Consider the following 15,943-nt stretch of genomic DNA (forward strand, 5'->3'; position numbering starts at 1 on the left):
TCACGCACATCCTGACCGCGGCCAGCCAACTCCGTGTTCAAAGGCCAATTTCTGAAGCACATATCATTTTCCCAGCCTTAATTCCGGAACCCTAAAGACCAGAGACTATAAATACTTATCATTTAGGTCGTTTTTAAGAAAAGAAGAAGAGAGACGAAATACTTTAGAAGAATTTTACTTTAAGTTTTTGTTTTTAGGTTTTAGGGAGAGAGAGATCTATCTCTTAAACCCTTGTTCTTTCTTTTTCAATTTAACTCTTTTGCTCTACTTTTTAATACTATGTTTTTGATTTCGTTCATCATGTCTGAGTAGTTTTATTGTTGGGTCTGAGGGATTTTCGATGGGGATACATATGTTCGATGAGGATTCCATGAGCTATTGAAGCCGAATCTTAGAACTTTTTCTTCTGAATTCGTTTTTACTGCATGAGAGTAGTGTCATGAACTACAATCTGATCCAGATGCTTGGTGACACGAAAGTGTTCATCTGGTGTCAGATCTAGTTTGGGAGAGCAAAACAAACATAGGAGTGGAAACCTACCTATGGGCGATTTGTGAATGCTGACGAGTTTTAAACATAATGCATCTCTTCTCTTCCAGGGCCAGAGTGGAAACCTACTGGTCAGGATTGAGAGAGATAGTTGTCTATGATCATGACAGTGGCGTATTGATACGTCCGTGACACCAGTTCGAAAAGTTTAAGCTAAGATCTTATCCAATTTACTCTCTAGCAATATTTTGAGTCGTTCATACCCCTGAGAAAACTTCCCTGAACCCCAGCGCTTTATTTTCTATAGATTTACACCGATTTTCATTCAAGCTTTTAGTCTAGTATTTTCACTCTTTTAATCGATTTTTATTAAAGCAATTACGTTTATCCGTTTTTCTCGTTTTTACTCGTTTTCATTAAGTTTAGTTATTAGGTCATTTTAATTTCCGTATTTTCTCTTTAAGATTCGTTTTTACGATTTAAACACACCACCAAAACCCTTTCAAAACTCGCCTGGTTCTAGACTTCCTTTCTTTCGAAGGCTTTTGCAGGAAAGATCCTCCTTCCCTGTGGATTTGATCCCTAAGTACTACAATCGATCAGCTGTGCACTTGCGGCTATTGATTTCATTTAGGGTAAAACTTGACAACCCTACCACATCAAGTTTTTGGCGCCGTTGCCGGGGAAGGCACGTGTTTTCTTTTCCGCAAAACCCTAAGAAAGGTTGGTAAATCGACTCTAAAACCCCTTTTTCAGCATATTTCCATTTGTCGGTTATTTTGTTTTCATTCGAGAAGCAATGGATCCTATAAATCAAAATCCCTACTATGAGGGAGGTTTTTACAACACTCCTCCAACCCCGAGATCTTAGCTACATGGATCGATACAGCCAGCCAAATTATCCATACCACCAGCGCAGAGAGCTTGTTCAACGCCAGGAGGATCCTTATGGTCCTCCTCCGACCTACTTCGAGCCACACGCCTATAATCCTCCACCGCAGAACCTTAATCAGCAAGAGGACAACTTGAGGATCAGCAGACGTTTGGGACGCCTTGAAGGAATGATAAACCAGTTCCTTGATCAGCAGATTCTTACCGAAAACACCCTGCTCAAGAGAATTGATTTAATCTCTAAGAGTTCAACAGAAAATTCGATGAACTGGCCAATCATGTTCGAGTTCTGGAAGAACAAACCCACAAGGACGCACAAACACTAGCTGGGATGATCCACCAAGTCGCAACAGAGCAGACAAGACAAGGGTATGACATCATACAAAACTCAAGTGATATTGTCGAATCGAAGCAGGAGATCAAAGAAGTCAGAGAATCCGCCTCCTGGTATACAGAGAAGACAGAAGAAGAGTTGCAGGAGATCAAGCACATGCTGAAAAAACTCGAGCTCAAGGCACGGGAGATTGATGCAAGAATGGAACAGATGCCCAACATTGAGCAATTTGTGAGATTTTCTAAGAAATCTTCCAAAGATCCTGATGAAGATGCACAACAACGCCCTGGTGTGAGTTTATGTGATGCTGGTCTACCAAATAAAGAAGCTGGAGAGGTTCATATCAAGTACAAGAAGGAAGAAGCGGACTATGAGGAAATCATATCCGGAGCCGCGGGTCTGACTGTTCCGACCGTGGCCAAGGCTCCTTTTCCCGCGGTCGCGATGCCTCTGACCGCGGGAATTGGTCATTCAGATTCACCTCCAGGATTTGAAAGAAAAATAATACATCTTCTGTCCCAACTTCAACCTCCAGCACCTAAAAAAGCAACTCAGGAAGAAGAGAACCAAGTTTCAGATGAAGAAACAGATTGGCAGGAATTATTACCTTGTATGATGGCAAAGGAATGTGTTGAAGATTCGGCTGACTCTTCAATCTAAGAAGACCCGATATGCAGCATAATAAAGATGTCATACATCGATTCAATCATTGAATACGATGCTGCATCTTTCTTTTGTGAGTCATATTCTGCGTTTGAGACACCAGCCAACACTTACAGAGAAAGGCAAGTTCGAAATCTCCATAAGGTCAAGACTACAGGTCAGTTTCTCATCTCTTGTTCTATTAGAGGTGAAATGTTTAAAAACGTGCTTTGTGATTCTGGAGCTTGTCTTAACATGATGTCCAAGGCAATTGCTTTGAGACTTGGTATTAAACACATGCGCAGGACTAGAGCAAAGATTAGTCTAGCTGATGATTCCAATGCAACACCTCAAGGAATAGCTTATGACATTCCTTTGAGAATAGGAGATTGCATCGTGCCTGTCGACTTCTACATTGTCGGAACGAGAGACGCAACACATCCAGTGATTCTCGCATGGTCTTTTCTAGCAACTTCCGGAGCTATAATGGACTGGCCAAACCAGAGGATTTCCGTTTGCTAATATCGACAAAGATGTCTTCACAGAAGCTGTCCCAAAAAACAGCAAAGCAGGAAAACGTTCTGCAACAGAAGAGTTTGAAGAAGAACTTTGGAGTGACGAAGAACCTGCTAGGCAAAGCAAGGAGATGTCGAAAAAGACTTGTCCCAGGACAAGATCTTCTTCATTGGAATAAGCCACATCCAACACCAAAATTCGAGCTAAACGACTTAAACCAGAAGTACTTAATGGGAGGCAATCCATTTAGGTATTGTCTTCTTTAGGATTTTTCTTTCTTTTTCGATTAATCTTTTTCTTTTCTTAGTTTCAGATGTTTCTCATAAATAAAAAAAGCCAAAAAAAATCAAAAAACCAAAAAAGAAAAAACCAAAAAGAAGGATCGTCCTTGACTGCTCGGGCCAGCAGGAACCAAGGAGAAGCAGGGAACAGGCCGCGATATAAGCCCCCGCGGTCGCAGACGTTCTGACCGCGGGAAACAGATCCTCGACCGCGGCCGCGTCTTTCTGACCGCAGCCAGACACCATTTCACCGTGGTCGCATGACTCCTAACCGCGGTAGATGGTCGTTGAGACGAAACCCGACCCAAATGACCTACTTCACCTCATTCCACCTCACCAATCCCCATTCCACCTCATTCATCACTTCCCACCACCTTCATCACCACCTATCACCTTCCCAAACCTCTTCGAATGAATCCGGTCCATCACCACCAGCATCCCGGATCCAGGTAAGTTCTCTTTGGCTTTACCAATTCGATTATCTATGCATTTTTCTCATTCAATCTCGACTTGTTTCACACTGAGGACAGTCTGAATTAAGTCTGGGGGAGGATTTCATCCCTTTCTAACCACTTTTCTTTCATGAGTGTTGCATTATCTACACTTTTTGCATTTTCCTTAAAGTTTTTCAAAACTGTTTTTCAAAAAAAAAAAAATACGTTTGAAAGGGAATGGTGAACATGAATCAATGATAGTTGACTGTGTGCTTTTAGACTGTTCCTAGTGACATGCTCATTCACGATTTAGGACTAGACTAGGCGGTAGCTAAGCAGATTTGAAACGAAGTACCCAGAATTTGAATGATTTCGATTTAGATGAAGGAATACACTAGCTCTGTTTTATGTGGACTTAACTTGGATTTAAAATTCTCATTGAAGCATTAGACCAGGGAAACGAATCATACATTCAAGACTCCTTTATCCTTTTACCACTCTCTGTTGATCCTGAATGGCTAGTTCATCTTTAGCTAGTTCCCCACCTTAACCAATCCTCTTTCAAACCACATGCACTCTTGTTTTCTATTATCTTATATGCAGATAAGTGTAAAAAAGTTGGAGAGAAAGAGGAAAGACGCAGTCTTCAGTCACCAAAGACAGATGTTGGGGTCGGTTTTCACCTTCGCGAGTTTCACTACTCGAAAAAAGACCAAGTGTCGGGATCGGGTTTCGAAAAGTTCAAGACCACGATTTTGGTGGGAGGAATCGAACCAAAGAAGCTATTAAACCGAGCTCGATCCAGATTGGATCTCGAACCGAGCCGAACCAGAGCTGGTTCAGTTAAACCGAGCCAAACCAGGGAGAGAATAGAACCGAACCGAGCCGGGTCAAGTTCGGAAGATCTTCCCGCGTACTTCGATCGAGGAGCAATCCCATAAACAAAATGTATTGGGCCGAGCCAAAGGATAGGAAGCATTGATGGGCCGAGCCAGGTAACCGCAAAGATCCAGTAAACGAGTCCAAGAGGAATTTACCCTAAGGATGATCGAAGTCGCCAGCCGCACAAGAGAAAAGGGAAAATTCTGAGAACCTCGGGAAAGAATCTTGGCTAGGCGGTTTGTAGATTTAGTATAAATAGTCGATGTAATTCTCTTATTATGTAACTTTTACGCAATATTTGTTCTTGAGATTTTCACATAGAAGCTTTAGATCTCTCTTTTTTCTTAACAAATTTTGATTGTGCGAGTTTCGACTCACACAATTTGGCCGTCTGTGGGGAAATAAAGCTTTCTTACACCGAAAACTTTCTTGAACGAGATCCGAAAAGATGTCCGGAGACGAGCGAAGAGACGACCAAAACAACGGCGGGGATCCTACCGGAAACAAGGAGAATCCTCCTCCGACGGATGCAGGCGCGACAGCCGAACCCTTGGACGAGGTGAAAAAGATGCTCGAAGCAATGATGGAAAGGTTTAACATGCAGGAAAAGCAGAACAGCTCCTTCGTGAAGAGACTCGAAGGGTTGACAACAGAGAACCGAATCAGGAATCAACGCCTCGGAGTGACGGGAACTTCCGAAGATGTCATGCGAAGGTTTGGTCTGCGACCAACCGCCCTCGAGTTTGCGATGCCCGCAAACAGGCTCGGAGGGGTGCAGCAAAATTCGTCCGACTTGGTGACACCCGCGGTGAAGAAGCCTACACAGACTGAACCACCTCTGCTAGCTCGGAGAGGAAGAGCGAACGGCGAGAAACACGCCAAGAAGAACAATGTTGAGGTCGCAGAAGATATCGGTGAGGAGACGATCACTGTCGATGACGAAGACGACCAGGGAGAGGAGCTCGCTCTTCGATCAGGCCGTGTTTCAGAACGTATTACCCGAGCCGAACTCGAAGAAGCGTTGGAAGGAGCAAGGGCAAACGGAGAAGATGACGCTGTGCTCCGACACCAAAACCTGACGGAAGAAGAGGAAAACTTGCTCTGGGTCGAGCAAACGAAACAAGATAGCTCGGCGCGAAAAGGGAGTCAATGTGGTAACGCACGCCGAGCCGCTCTAAATGGGGGCAGTATCAAGTCCATCATGCAATCCCTGCGGCACCAGAGATAGATCGAATGTTGGAAGAAACGCAGCGCACGCCATTCACGGCTCGAATTACCAAAGCTCGGATTCCTGAACCAGGAAATATAAGAATCCCCTTTTACGAAGGGACAACCGACCCGAAGGCACACATCACAGCTTTTCGGATCGGAATGGGACGAGCCTTCTCGAGATCCGCCCCCAATCTCAGCAAAGACGAAAGAGATGCCGGTTTCTATCTCATCTTTGTCAAACACCTGAAGGGTACAGCATTGGAGTGGTTCTCGAGGCTCGAGCGTAACTCCATTAACAACTTTCAGCAATTGTCTGCCGTTTTTCTGAAACAGTACTCAATGTTCATCGATCGAGGAACCTCCGATGCCGATTTATGGAATTTGTCTCAAGGACCAAACGAGCCATTGAGAGCTTACGTGGATCGGTTCAAAGCGGTGGTGTCAAAGGTAGAAGGAGTGAGCGATAAGGCAGCCCTGGAAGCCCTAAAGAGATCACTATGGTATAAGTCTGAGTTCCGAAGAGAAATGGCGTTGAACACGCTGCTCACGATCCAAGATGCCCTACATCGCTCTGCCGACTTTGTCGTGAATGAAGAAGAGATGAAGAACCTAGACGAGCCGTACGAGTCGACAAAAGCGGCGATCCAAAATTCTCTGACGACGCGTCAAAGAAACGTGAGGAATAATGACTATGTGCACCATGAAGGGCCGAGGCTACGAGGAGCCCACAATTATCAAGTGGAAGCAGGGCGAGGCAAAGGACCATGGAATACTTGGACTCGGAACCCCCGAATTTACGATGAAAAGGCATTCTGTGAACACCACCAATGTTACGGGCACTCAACGGTAAATTGTCGGTTCTTGGCAGCCAGACTCGCCGCAAAGCGAGCAGCAGGAGAGCACGAATAAACCAAAGCTACCAAGGAGCCCGAGGACGAGAAGCGAGGAAGGAGGAATAATGAGGATCTGCGAGATAGCCCCAGAAGAAGGATCAATATGATAATGGGAGGATCACAATACTGTCTCGACACCGTATCATCGATTAAAGCTTTCCAAAGGAGAGCCGATGCAAGTGTCAACTGGGCGGAGCCCCTGAGCTACCCTGCTACCACAATTTCGTTTTCGGTAGACGAAACTGTGGGAATTGATGCGCCACATAGTGATCCCCTCGTAATCGAGCTTACTATTAGAGACCACGATGTCCCCAGAATCCTGATCGAAACGGGAAGCTCGGTAGACGTCATCTTCCGCGAAACCCTTATAAGGATGGAAATCGATCTGTCCGAAGTAACCGCTATCCCGAAGCCACTGACAGGATTCTCAGGGGAAACAACGATGACGATCGGGACGATCCGGCTTCCCGTGCAAGCAGGAGGAGTAACAAAAGTCGTGGATTTTTCCGTAGCTGACCATCCGGCGATTTACAATGTGATCATGGGAACACCGTGGTTGAACTCAATCCGAGCCGTTCCATCAACCTACCATTTATGTGTCAAGTTCTCGACTCCTGGCGGAATCAAGACGATATGGGGAAACCAAAAGGAGTCGCGCATGTGCTTCCTAGCCGAGCAAGATGAGGAAGCCCGTAGTAGACTCCGTTGCAGATGAGAACAGAAAAAACTAAAGACGAACCGAGAACCTGCGAACGAGCTCGCCAAGCTTTTATAGCAATTACAGATCGGTGAGGCGCGTGAGGAGAAGAGCGCGCCGAGCTGTGATCCGGTGATCTCGGTGTGCATAGATGAACTACATCCGGAGCGGTGTGTAGAAATCGGAGCAACACTCGACGAGGCGATCAAAGCGGAGATTGTCGCTTTCTTAAAACAGAATGTTAGAACATTTTCATGGAGTGCGGAAGACATGCCGGGAATCAACATCGATGTAGCGTGCCATGAGCTCAACGTGGACCCGACGTTCAAACCAGTGAAGCAGGAGAGGAGAAAGCTAGGTCCCGACCGAGCCAAGGCAGTAAACGACGAAGTAGAGCGACTTCTAAAGGTGGGTTCGATTCTGAGGCCAAATACCCAGATTTGCTCACTAATCCCGTAGTAGTAAAGAAGAAAAACGGTAAATGACGCGTGTGCATAGATTTCACCGATCTCAATAAGGCGTGCCCGAAGGACAGTTTCCCGCTACCTCATATCAATCGACTAGTAGAAGCCACGGCGGGGAACAAACTGCTCACATTTATGGACGCTTTTTCGGGGTACAACCAGATATTCATGAACCACGACGACAGGGAAAAAACGGCATTCATAACATATTGGAGAATTTACTGCTACAAGGTGATGCCTTTTGGGCTTAAGAATGCGGGCGCGGCCTACAAGAGGCTCGTCAACAAAATGTTTGCAGAACAGCTCGGCAAGACGATGGAAGTTTATATTGATGACATGTTGGTTAAGTTACTCGAGGAGAAAGATCACGTGAAGCATTTGCAAGACTGTTTCGAGCAGCTGAACCTACACAACATGAAGCTGAATCCAGCAAAGTGTCGATTCGCGGTGACGTCTGGCGAGTTCCTCGGATACCTCGTAACTCATCGAGGAGTCGAAGCGAATCCAAAACAAATCAATGCGCTGATGGAAATGGCGTCTCCAAGAACGAAACGAGAAGTACAAAGATTGACAGGACGCGTAGCAGCTCTCAACCGCTTTGTTTCCAGGTCGACCGATAAGTGTCTGCCATTTTACGATACCCTTAGAGGCAATAAGAAATTTGAATGGGACGAACGGTGTGAAAAAGCATTCCAAGACCTAAAAGTCTACCTGGCGAATCCGCCGGTCCTCGCAAAGCCAGTGGAAGGAGAACCGTTGTACCTGTATATCGTGGTGTCATCAACTGCAGTAAGTGGAGTACTGGTCAGGGAAGAGCGGGGAGAGCAGAAACCCGTCTTTTACGTAAGCCGCAGTTTAACCGAGGCAGAGACACGCTATCCGCAAATGGAGAAGGTCGCCCTAGCTGTCGTGATGTCGGCTCGGAAATTGAGACCATACTTTCAATCGCACTCGATTGTAATCCTCGCTACTCTGCCACTACGAAGTATCCTGCAACTCACAGCTCGTCGCAAACCAGTTCAACGGGGAATACGAAGCGAGAGACGGCAGGATGGAAGCATATCTGAAAGTAGTTCAGGAGTTGACAAAGCAGTTCAAAGAATTTGAACTTACGCGAATACCTCGGGGGAAAATGCATCCGCTGATGCCCTAGCCGCTCTTGCCTCGACCTCGGATCCAGGACTGAAGAGAGTTATACCAGTGGAGTTTATCGAGAAAGCCAGCATCGGCGTCGTAGATGGAGTCAACCTGATCAACCCTCCCGAAGAAAAGCAAGAGATCGACGAAGATAACGGCGTAGCCGACATGGACGAAGATGCTTCCCGAGAAATAACAGAATATGGAAGCGATAGGGAATGGATAGGAGCAATTCGGACATACATCGCAGACGGAGAAGTACCATCGGAAAAATGGGCAGCTCGGAAACTCAAAGCTCAAGCAGCTCGTTATATACTCCTGGACGGAAACATCTTCAAGTGGTAATTTTTGGGACCATTACTCACATGTGTCGAAGAAGCCGAAACAAGGAAGATCATGGAAGAAGTTCACAGTGGCGCATGCGGCAACCATGCAAGCGGAAGATCTTTAGCAATCAAGATAAAGCGACATGGTTACTACTGGCCAACCATGGTGAAAGACTGCGAGAAGTTCTCCGTCAAGTGTGAGATATGCCAGAGGCACGCCCCAACCATACGTCAGCCTACCGAACTGCTATGGTCAATCTCGGCTCCTTACCCGTTTATGAGGTGGTCAATGGACATCGTCGGACCCTTGCACAAGTCTAAACAGAAACGATTCTTATTGGTTATGACCGATTATTTTTCTAAGTGGGTCGAAGCCGATTCGTATGCGTGTATCAAAGACGCCCAAGTTGAATATTTCGTCTGGAAGAATATCATCTGTCGACATGGACTCCCTTACGAGATTGTTACAGACAACGGATCCCAATTCATCTCGGCTCGGTTTGAAGCTTTTTGTGAGAAATAGAAAATACGATTGAGCAAGTCGACACCGAGATATCCACAAGGAAATGGTCAAGCCGAAACAGCTAATAAGACGATTCTTGACGGACTGAAGAAATGGCTCGATGCTAAAAAAGGATGATGGGCGGACGAGTTAGAAGGAGTGTTATGGTCTCACCGAACAACCCCGAGATGAGCTACAGGAGAGACCCTGTTTGCTCTGGTTTACGGAGCAGAGTGCGTTATTCCGCCCGAAGTAGATTACCATGGAATTCGCCGAAGACTTCTCACCGGGCAAGAAGGCTTAAATCATCTGATGATGTTAGACGAGCTGGACTTAGTGAACGAACGTCGCGATCATGCATTGATAAGACTTCAAAACTATCAACAGGCAACGGCGAGGTATTACAACAAGAATGTCCGAAGTCGACGATTCAAAGAAGACGACTTGGTACTACGGTAGGTGTTTCAGAACACCGCGGAAAGAAACGCAGGAAAGCTGGGGGCAAATTGGGAAGGACCTTATAAAATTACCAAGGTAATCCGACCCGGAGTTTACGAACTAGAAAGCATGGAAAGAGCCCCAATCCCGAGATCCTGGAATGCGATGCATCTGAAGAAATGTTATCATTAGGCAGCATCAACCGACAACCCTGAACTACGAGACGGCTTGATCCCTGAAAAGGGTACGTAGGCAGCCTATCTTCGGATGGGTTCAGCTGTCCCCCCTCTTAAAACGGGGGGGGGGGGGGAGGGGGAGGGGGAGTGGGTACGTATACGTCATACTTCCATACTTCCCTTTTACATTTACAAGAATCATTTTACGATTTTCTTCGGATTTCTGTGAAATTACCTTTTTAAAAAAATATATATATATAGATTTGCCACTCATCTGATTTCTTTCGCAACTTAAGTTAATGTTCTTCAGCATTTTCTTTATAACATTCAGCATACATCTCATATCCGCATTTTCTATCTCATTGCTGGCCACAACAGATAAACTAAAAACAAATTCTCTAAACGAATTTTAACCACTTCTCCTCTATGGACTAGGGTTCAATGACATCCTTCACAGGATAACAGCGCGCTATATAAATTTTCCGATCGATCCCCCAATAGTTTACGGATGCGTAAGCCGATACACATCGCAAATCCTAAACACTTAAACCCGATACACATCGGTTATCAATATCTCGGAAGCAACACCGAGCCGTTTTCATTGACAGTGATTATATACTACGAGTTCTGAGAGTAGAAACTATACGATCGAGAAATCATAAATAAACGCAAGGATCAAGCAATGCAATAAGTCCTAAAACCGATATCATCTGCCGTCAAGGCATAAGTCATTCCAAGCACCTCGGCTCGGCAAAAGAAACAAAACCAACAGAACATAGTTCAAAAGTAGCATAAGCGGATAAAGCCATCCAGGCAACAAACTCTAAAGCAAAAATAAAGGAAAACAATGCACGACATCAAGCGTGGAAATCACTCTCTTGGAGACCTGCCAGAACTCCTCCTTTCTTCGACAAGCTCGGCGACTCGCAGTGTCCCGATATTGGAGCCCGTCGGCTCGGACACACCAACTAACTGCGCAACAGCCTCCACCGATTCATTCCCGAGGTTAGCTCCAACCGAATCCTCGGAAAAAGGTTAGCTCGCCTCTAAGGCAAGTAGCGATCCTCTCGAACCCGTCGTCGGCTCCCACCAAGTCGGCTCACCACTGTTTCAGCTTCTCCGCTTCGGCGTCAAGAGTTGGAACGTCGTCCTTCTTGAGGAGCTCGATGAGCTGTAGGTTGCCGTCAATCTGCGCAAGATCCAACTCGTTTTCTTTCGTATCGGCCAAATCTTTGAGGTTCTTCTCCGCGCTGCTGAGACGGCCTCGCATCTTCTTGATCAGATCCCTCCTTGCAGATTTCACAGCTCTCTTGATGTTCGCCTCGTGAAGACAGTTTTTCTCGGTCAATTGCCTTTGCAAAGAAGCAATATCGACATCCTTCTTAGCTCTTGATTCCTCGAGACGAACAGCCATATCGGTGGCCTTAACACACTCGTCCTTCAACGCCTTCTTCTCCGTCTCGAGAGCTTTGATCCGAGCTTTAGCCTGAGCCATGGCAAAGGAAAATTTCCGCTCGGCCTCATCCAATTTTGTCTGAAGCATGACAGCGTCCTTCCTCGCCTCATCAATTCGTCGTTGATCCTTGCGAGCGTCAGCTTCGTATCCCGAGATCGTCTCGTTTATGGAAGCCAAAAACTGCAAAAAGAGACAAACGCAAGTGTGAAACGCGAGCCGATATTTAAACAAAACGAGCTAAAGTTTCGGAAAATTACCTTGGTGCCTCACTGCAACATACTCGCGTAAGACTTCGCTTTTATAATCGAATCCATGTGCGGTAGCCAAACCCCTTTGTTGTTGATCTTCGATAGGAGAGTTGCCGAAGCGAAAGCATCATCGACGACGGAAGGAGCGATTTCTCCGTCTATCAGTATTGTGCGCCTTTTCTTTGGCGCGACACTATCTTTTTCCTTGTCACCTTCCGAGGAAGAACGTTTCCGAGTCGAGCCGCCTTTGTGCTTCGTCAGGACGGAAGCAGAAGGTCTCGATCGGCTCGCTAAACCCAAGACGACGACGCGACCCTTGCTACCAGACGCGTGGACCTCGGACGATCCGGTGGCACCCTTTCCATATGAGGGTATCTCGGGAGTCTTCCCCGAAACATCGGCATCAGTTGGGTTTGTTCTAACGGCTTTAGGAACTTCGCCCGCACTTTCGGCATTCACCTCGTTAAGCGCGAAGGGGTCGGCTCAGCCTGGACGGCCGACATCTCCTTCTCTGGGGCTTGGCTTGCCTGTTCCTTGTCGGCTCACTCCTTTTTGTCGCGGATAGATAAACGCACCATTCTCCCGATTGTGTCGTCCGACGAAGTAGAAGAATCCGAAGTAACAGGGGCTCCGGCAAGTAACGCTCTCGCTTTCTCGACTCTCCCGAACGAGAAATGCTTCGTCCAATCAACTTTATGGGCAGCGAGTATTCTTTAGTCTGAGCGATGTCTTCGGGAACCGGCGGGAGCGGATCGCAAACTGCAAACATAAAAGAAAAGAGAGAAGGCATAAGAAAACGTTAGTATCGGAACTAAAAACAAAGCGAGCCAAAAACTACGAGCAAACTACCAAGTGGTCCCCAATCCGTCATGATTAAATTAAGGAAGTCATTCCCAACAGAAGTCTCGTCCACATGAACGTAGAAAAAATAATCGTCCCAAGAATTATCTTTGCTCGGAAATCCCCCGATTATCCTCCAATATCTCTTGTTCGAGATGTAATATCTTCCCGGTTTCAAAGATCGTCGGATCTCCAAAAAATTACGAAAATGGTTAACCCCAATATCGATACCGCATTCGTCGCCTCGAACCAAAATACCGATTATATGCCAAAGACCCCGTGGCATGATCTGCCCCAACGAGATCCCATGCAGCCAAAGATATCGCAAAACCGGCTCGGGTACAGGGAACCACAGATAACATAACTCGAAAAAGCACTCGTAGGTTGTGAAATGGTTCAGTGGAGGCTCATTGGCACGATCGAAGGGTTCGGGCGCAACGAATTCGACCGCCTCGGAAATTCTGCAACACTGCCTTAGCTTCTGTAGCGATTCCTCGGTCGAAAAAGACGAACCAGGCGGATCCGGTTTCTTCTTTTTAACCTTTCGGGAGCTTTGAGGCTTCGAGGGACCTACCCCAGACTTTGCCATCACGGTTTCAAGTTCCCGTCTCGGGTTTCACACTATCAGACAAGATAATCGATTCGGCATCTCGGGAAGCCAAACCCAAAAGTGGACTCGGTCCAAGATCCGACGAATCTCGGCGTGAAACGGAACTCGCAGAATCGGCAGGAGATCTCGGCTCGCTCTTTTCTGACATCTCAGGTTATGGAAGATTGGCGGGAGAAAGAACAGGAAATTATAGGAGGAGGATCGGGAAATTTAGCGATGGATCGGGAGATCGGCAAACCAATCGGAAGCATAAAAAAAAACAATTCACCGCACCCTGAGTAAAACCTCAGGTGGGGCGGCGGCTCAAAAAAAAAAAGAGAAAGAGAGCTAAAAAAAATCGAGAAAGGCGAAAGAGAGAGAGAAGAGAGAGTACCTTATGAGGTTTTGGAGAAGTGAAGAGATTGTGAAAAATTAAGAGGGGAGCTCGCCTATATAAAGAAGTTTGGATGTGGGTCCCGCGATAGTTAGTGGGCTTGGAAACTAAAGCCCAAGCCCGAACCCATAAAAAAAATAAAAAAATAAAAAAATAATCCTAAGGAAAGAAAAGGTCTTACTTTCGAAAGAAAAGCCCGAGCTCGGCATAATCACATGTAAAAGTGGCTCGGAATTTCGCCATGAAGATCCTTCTTTCGACAAAATTCGTCAACTTGCGTTTCCCTTAAAAAAAAAAAGAGAATCTCGACAAACAAGTTGTAACGTTATTCGGCGACGAAAATCCATCAAGCCAAGTTTACACCTCAGTGAGATGAGCCGAATTTCATTCTCGTCTCGACAATACAAATCGGCTCGGCAACTTTAGCCGAATCCCATTCTCACCTTGGCAAAAATTAGTTCGGTGACATTCGCTGCTTTGTTCCTTTACTTCGACTCGGCGACGTTCGGCTCTTTTTGTTGGCGACATTATACGCATCGTCTCTTCACTTCGGCTCGGTGACGTTCGACCCTCTTCGCTTCAGCTCTGCAAAGACAGGAGCAGAATTTCGCCTCAGCTCGTCAAGCGCTCTATTGGCTCGGCACAGCCCAAAAAAAATCGTAACAAACAACAAAACAAAAAAAAATCGAGCCGAGCCAAAAACCTCGACAAGAGGATTTATCGTATGATCCGGCAGTTAACCTCGGCTTCGTTAATTTAATCTCGACATCTTTGTATACAAAACTGACGAGCTGGGGGGCAAACTGTTGGGGTCGGTTTTCACCCTCGCGAGTTTAACTGCTCGAAAAAAGACCAAGTGTCGGAATCGGATTTCAAAAAGTTCAAGACCACGATTTTGGTGGGAGGAATCGAACCAAAGAAGCTATTAAACCGAGCTCGATCCGGATTGGATCTCGAACCGAGCTGAACCAGAGCTGGTTCGGTTAAACCGAGCCAAACCAGGGAGAGAATAGAACCGAACCGAGCCAGGTCAAGTTCGGAAGATCTTCCCGCGTACTTTGATCGAGGAGCAATCCCGTAAACAAAATGTATTGGGCCGAGCAAAAAGATAGGAAGCATTGATGGGCCGAGCCGGGTAACCGTGAAGATCCAGTAAACGAGTCCAAGAGGAATTTACCCTAAGGATGATCGAAGTCACCAGCCGCACAAGAGAAAAAGAAAAATTCTGAGAATCTTGGGAAAAGAATCTTGGCTAGGCGGTTTGTAGATTTAGTATAAATAGTCGATGTAATTCTCTTATTATGTAACTTTTACGCAATCACAGAAACCCTAAGCAATAAAACTACTTTTCGATCTTTGTTCTAGAGATTTTCACTTAGAAGCTTTAGATCCCTCTTTTTTCTTAACAAATTTTGATTGTGCGAGTTTCGACTCACACAACAGAGACCTGCGATTTGCGGAAAAGTTCCCGGAAGGATTCAACACAAGAGGAAGCTCAGTTTGCCTTAGAAAAATCTCAAATTTTGGTACAATCTTGTCCTCTAGTCTCTCTCTCTTTAAAAGGCATTTCCTTCCCAAAAAAAAAAAAAAAAAAAAAATCTGAAAATAAGAAAGGAAAGGAAATAAAAGCCTTAGAGAGTTTAGAGAGGTCAAATTTTAAGTCCCAAGGCAACTGAAGTTCAATTTTATGGAGTTTTGGAGATCATTTTCTGATTCCCGGAAAGAATCTAAGTCTGGGAGAATAGCTGTTTACAACAAACGAGGAAGGATTATGCAACAACATTTGGCAAGAAGAAGTGACAGGTGCTTATCTCTATTGCGGTTTTGCATATTATCTTGCATCCTCCAGATTCATCAGGTAACTCGAAACACTTTAACTCCACCACTTAAACAGCCCTTTAATGCCAAACGCCGTCTACCCTGGATAATGTCTTTAATGAGAACTCACAATTGAACTTAATGAATGTAGAGAACGGAAAAAGTGGACTAGTATCTTTTGTGCCTTGGTGAAAATTTTTTAGACTAATTGTGGATTGATGCACGATCTTTGGTCCTAGTTTAGGAGTTCATGTCTCTGAGATTTGTGCATTCCCTATTTTTGT

The 15,943-nt window shown here is 45.7% G+C and overlaps 2 protein-coding genes across 2 annotated transcripts; one reads left to right on the plus strand and one right to left on the minus strand.

Annotated features, from left to right (window-relative positions):
- The first annotated feature begins 5,702 nt into the window (after positions 1–5,702).
- Positions 5,703–6,590, plus strand: LOC112087511. Its single transcript, XM_024157423.1, has one exon. The coding sequence runs from the start codon at positions 5,703–5,705 to the stop codon at positions 6,588–6,590; it is 888 nt and encodes a 295-aa protein (XP_024013191.1).
- Positions 6,591–11,413: 4,823 nt separating this feature from the next.
- Positions 11,414–13,447, minus strand: LOC112087512 (uncharacterized protein At3g60930, chloroplastic-like). Its single transcript, XM_024157424.1, has 4 exons — positions 12,868–13,447; positions 12,546–12,777; positions 12,100–12,463; positions 11,414–11,950 (listed from the first exon to the last, which is right to left on the minus strand). Exons 1-4 carry the CDS (start codon positions 13,445–13,447, stop codon positions 11,414–11,416), a joined length of 1,713 nt encoding a protein of 570 aa, XP_024013192.1.
- Between the last annotated feature and the right edge of the window lie 2,496 nt (positions 13,448–15,943).

This window comes from Eutrema salsugineum, unplaced genomic scaffold (genome assembly GCF_000478725.1).
Source record: "Eutrema salsugineum unplaced genomic scaffold, Eutsalg1_0 scaffold_17, whole genome shotgun sequence".
Classification (NCBI taxonomy): domain Eukaryota; kingdom Viridiplantae; phylum Streptophyta; class Magnoliopsida; order Brassicales; family Brassicaceae; genus Eutrema; species Eutrema salsugineum.

What these genes read in the sequence shown, in the direction of transcription:
- LOC112087511 (XM_024157423.1), top strand. Translation starts at nt 5,703, where the DNA reads ATGTTGGAAGAAACGCAGCGCACGCCATTCACGGCTCGAATTACCAAA.
- LOC112087512 (XM_024157424.1), bottom strand. Translation starts at nt 13,447, where the DNA reads ATGGCAAAGTCTGGGGTAGGTCCCTCGAAGCCTCAAAGCTCCCGAAAG. An exon ending in AGTGAGCCGACAAGGAACAG is followed by an intron (nt 12,464 to 12,545) that starts GCAAGCCAAGCC and finishes GAATGCCGAAAG; the next exon opens with TGCGGGCGAAGTTCCTAAAG. An exon ending in CGAAGATCAACAACAAAGGG is followed by an intron (nt 11,951 to 12,099) that starts GTTTGGCTACCG and finishes CTCTTTTTGCAG; the next exon opens with TTTTTGGCTTCCATAAACGA.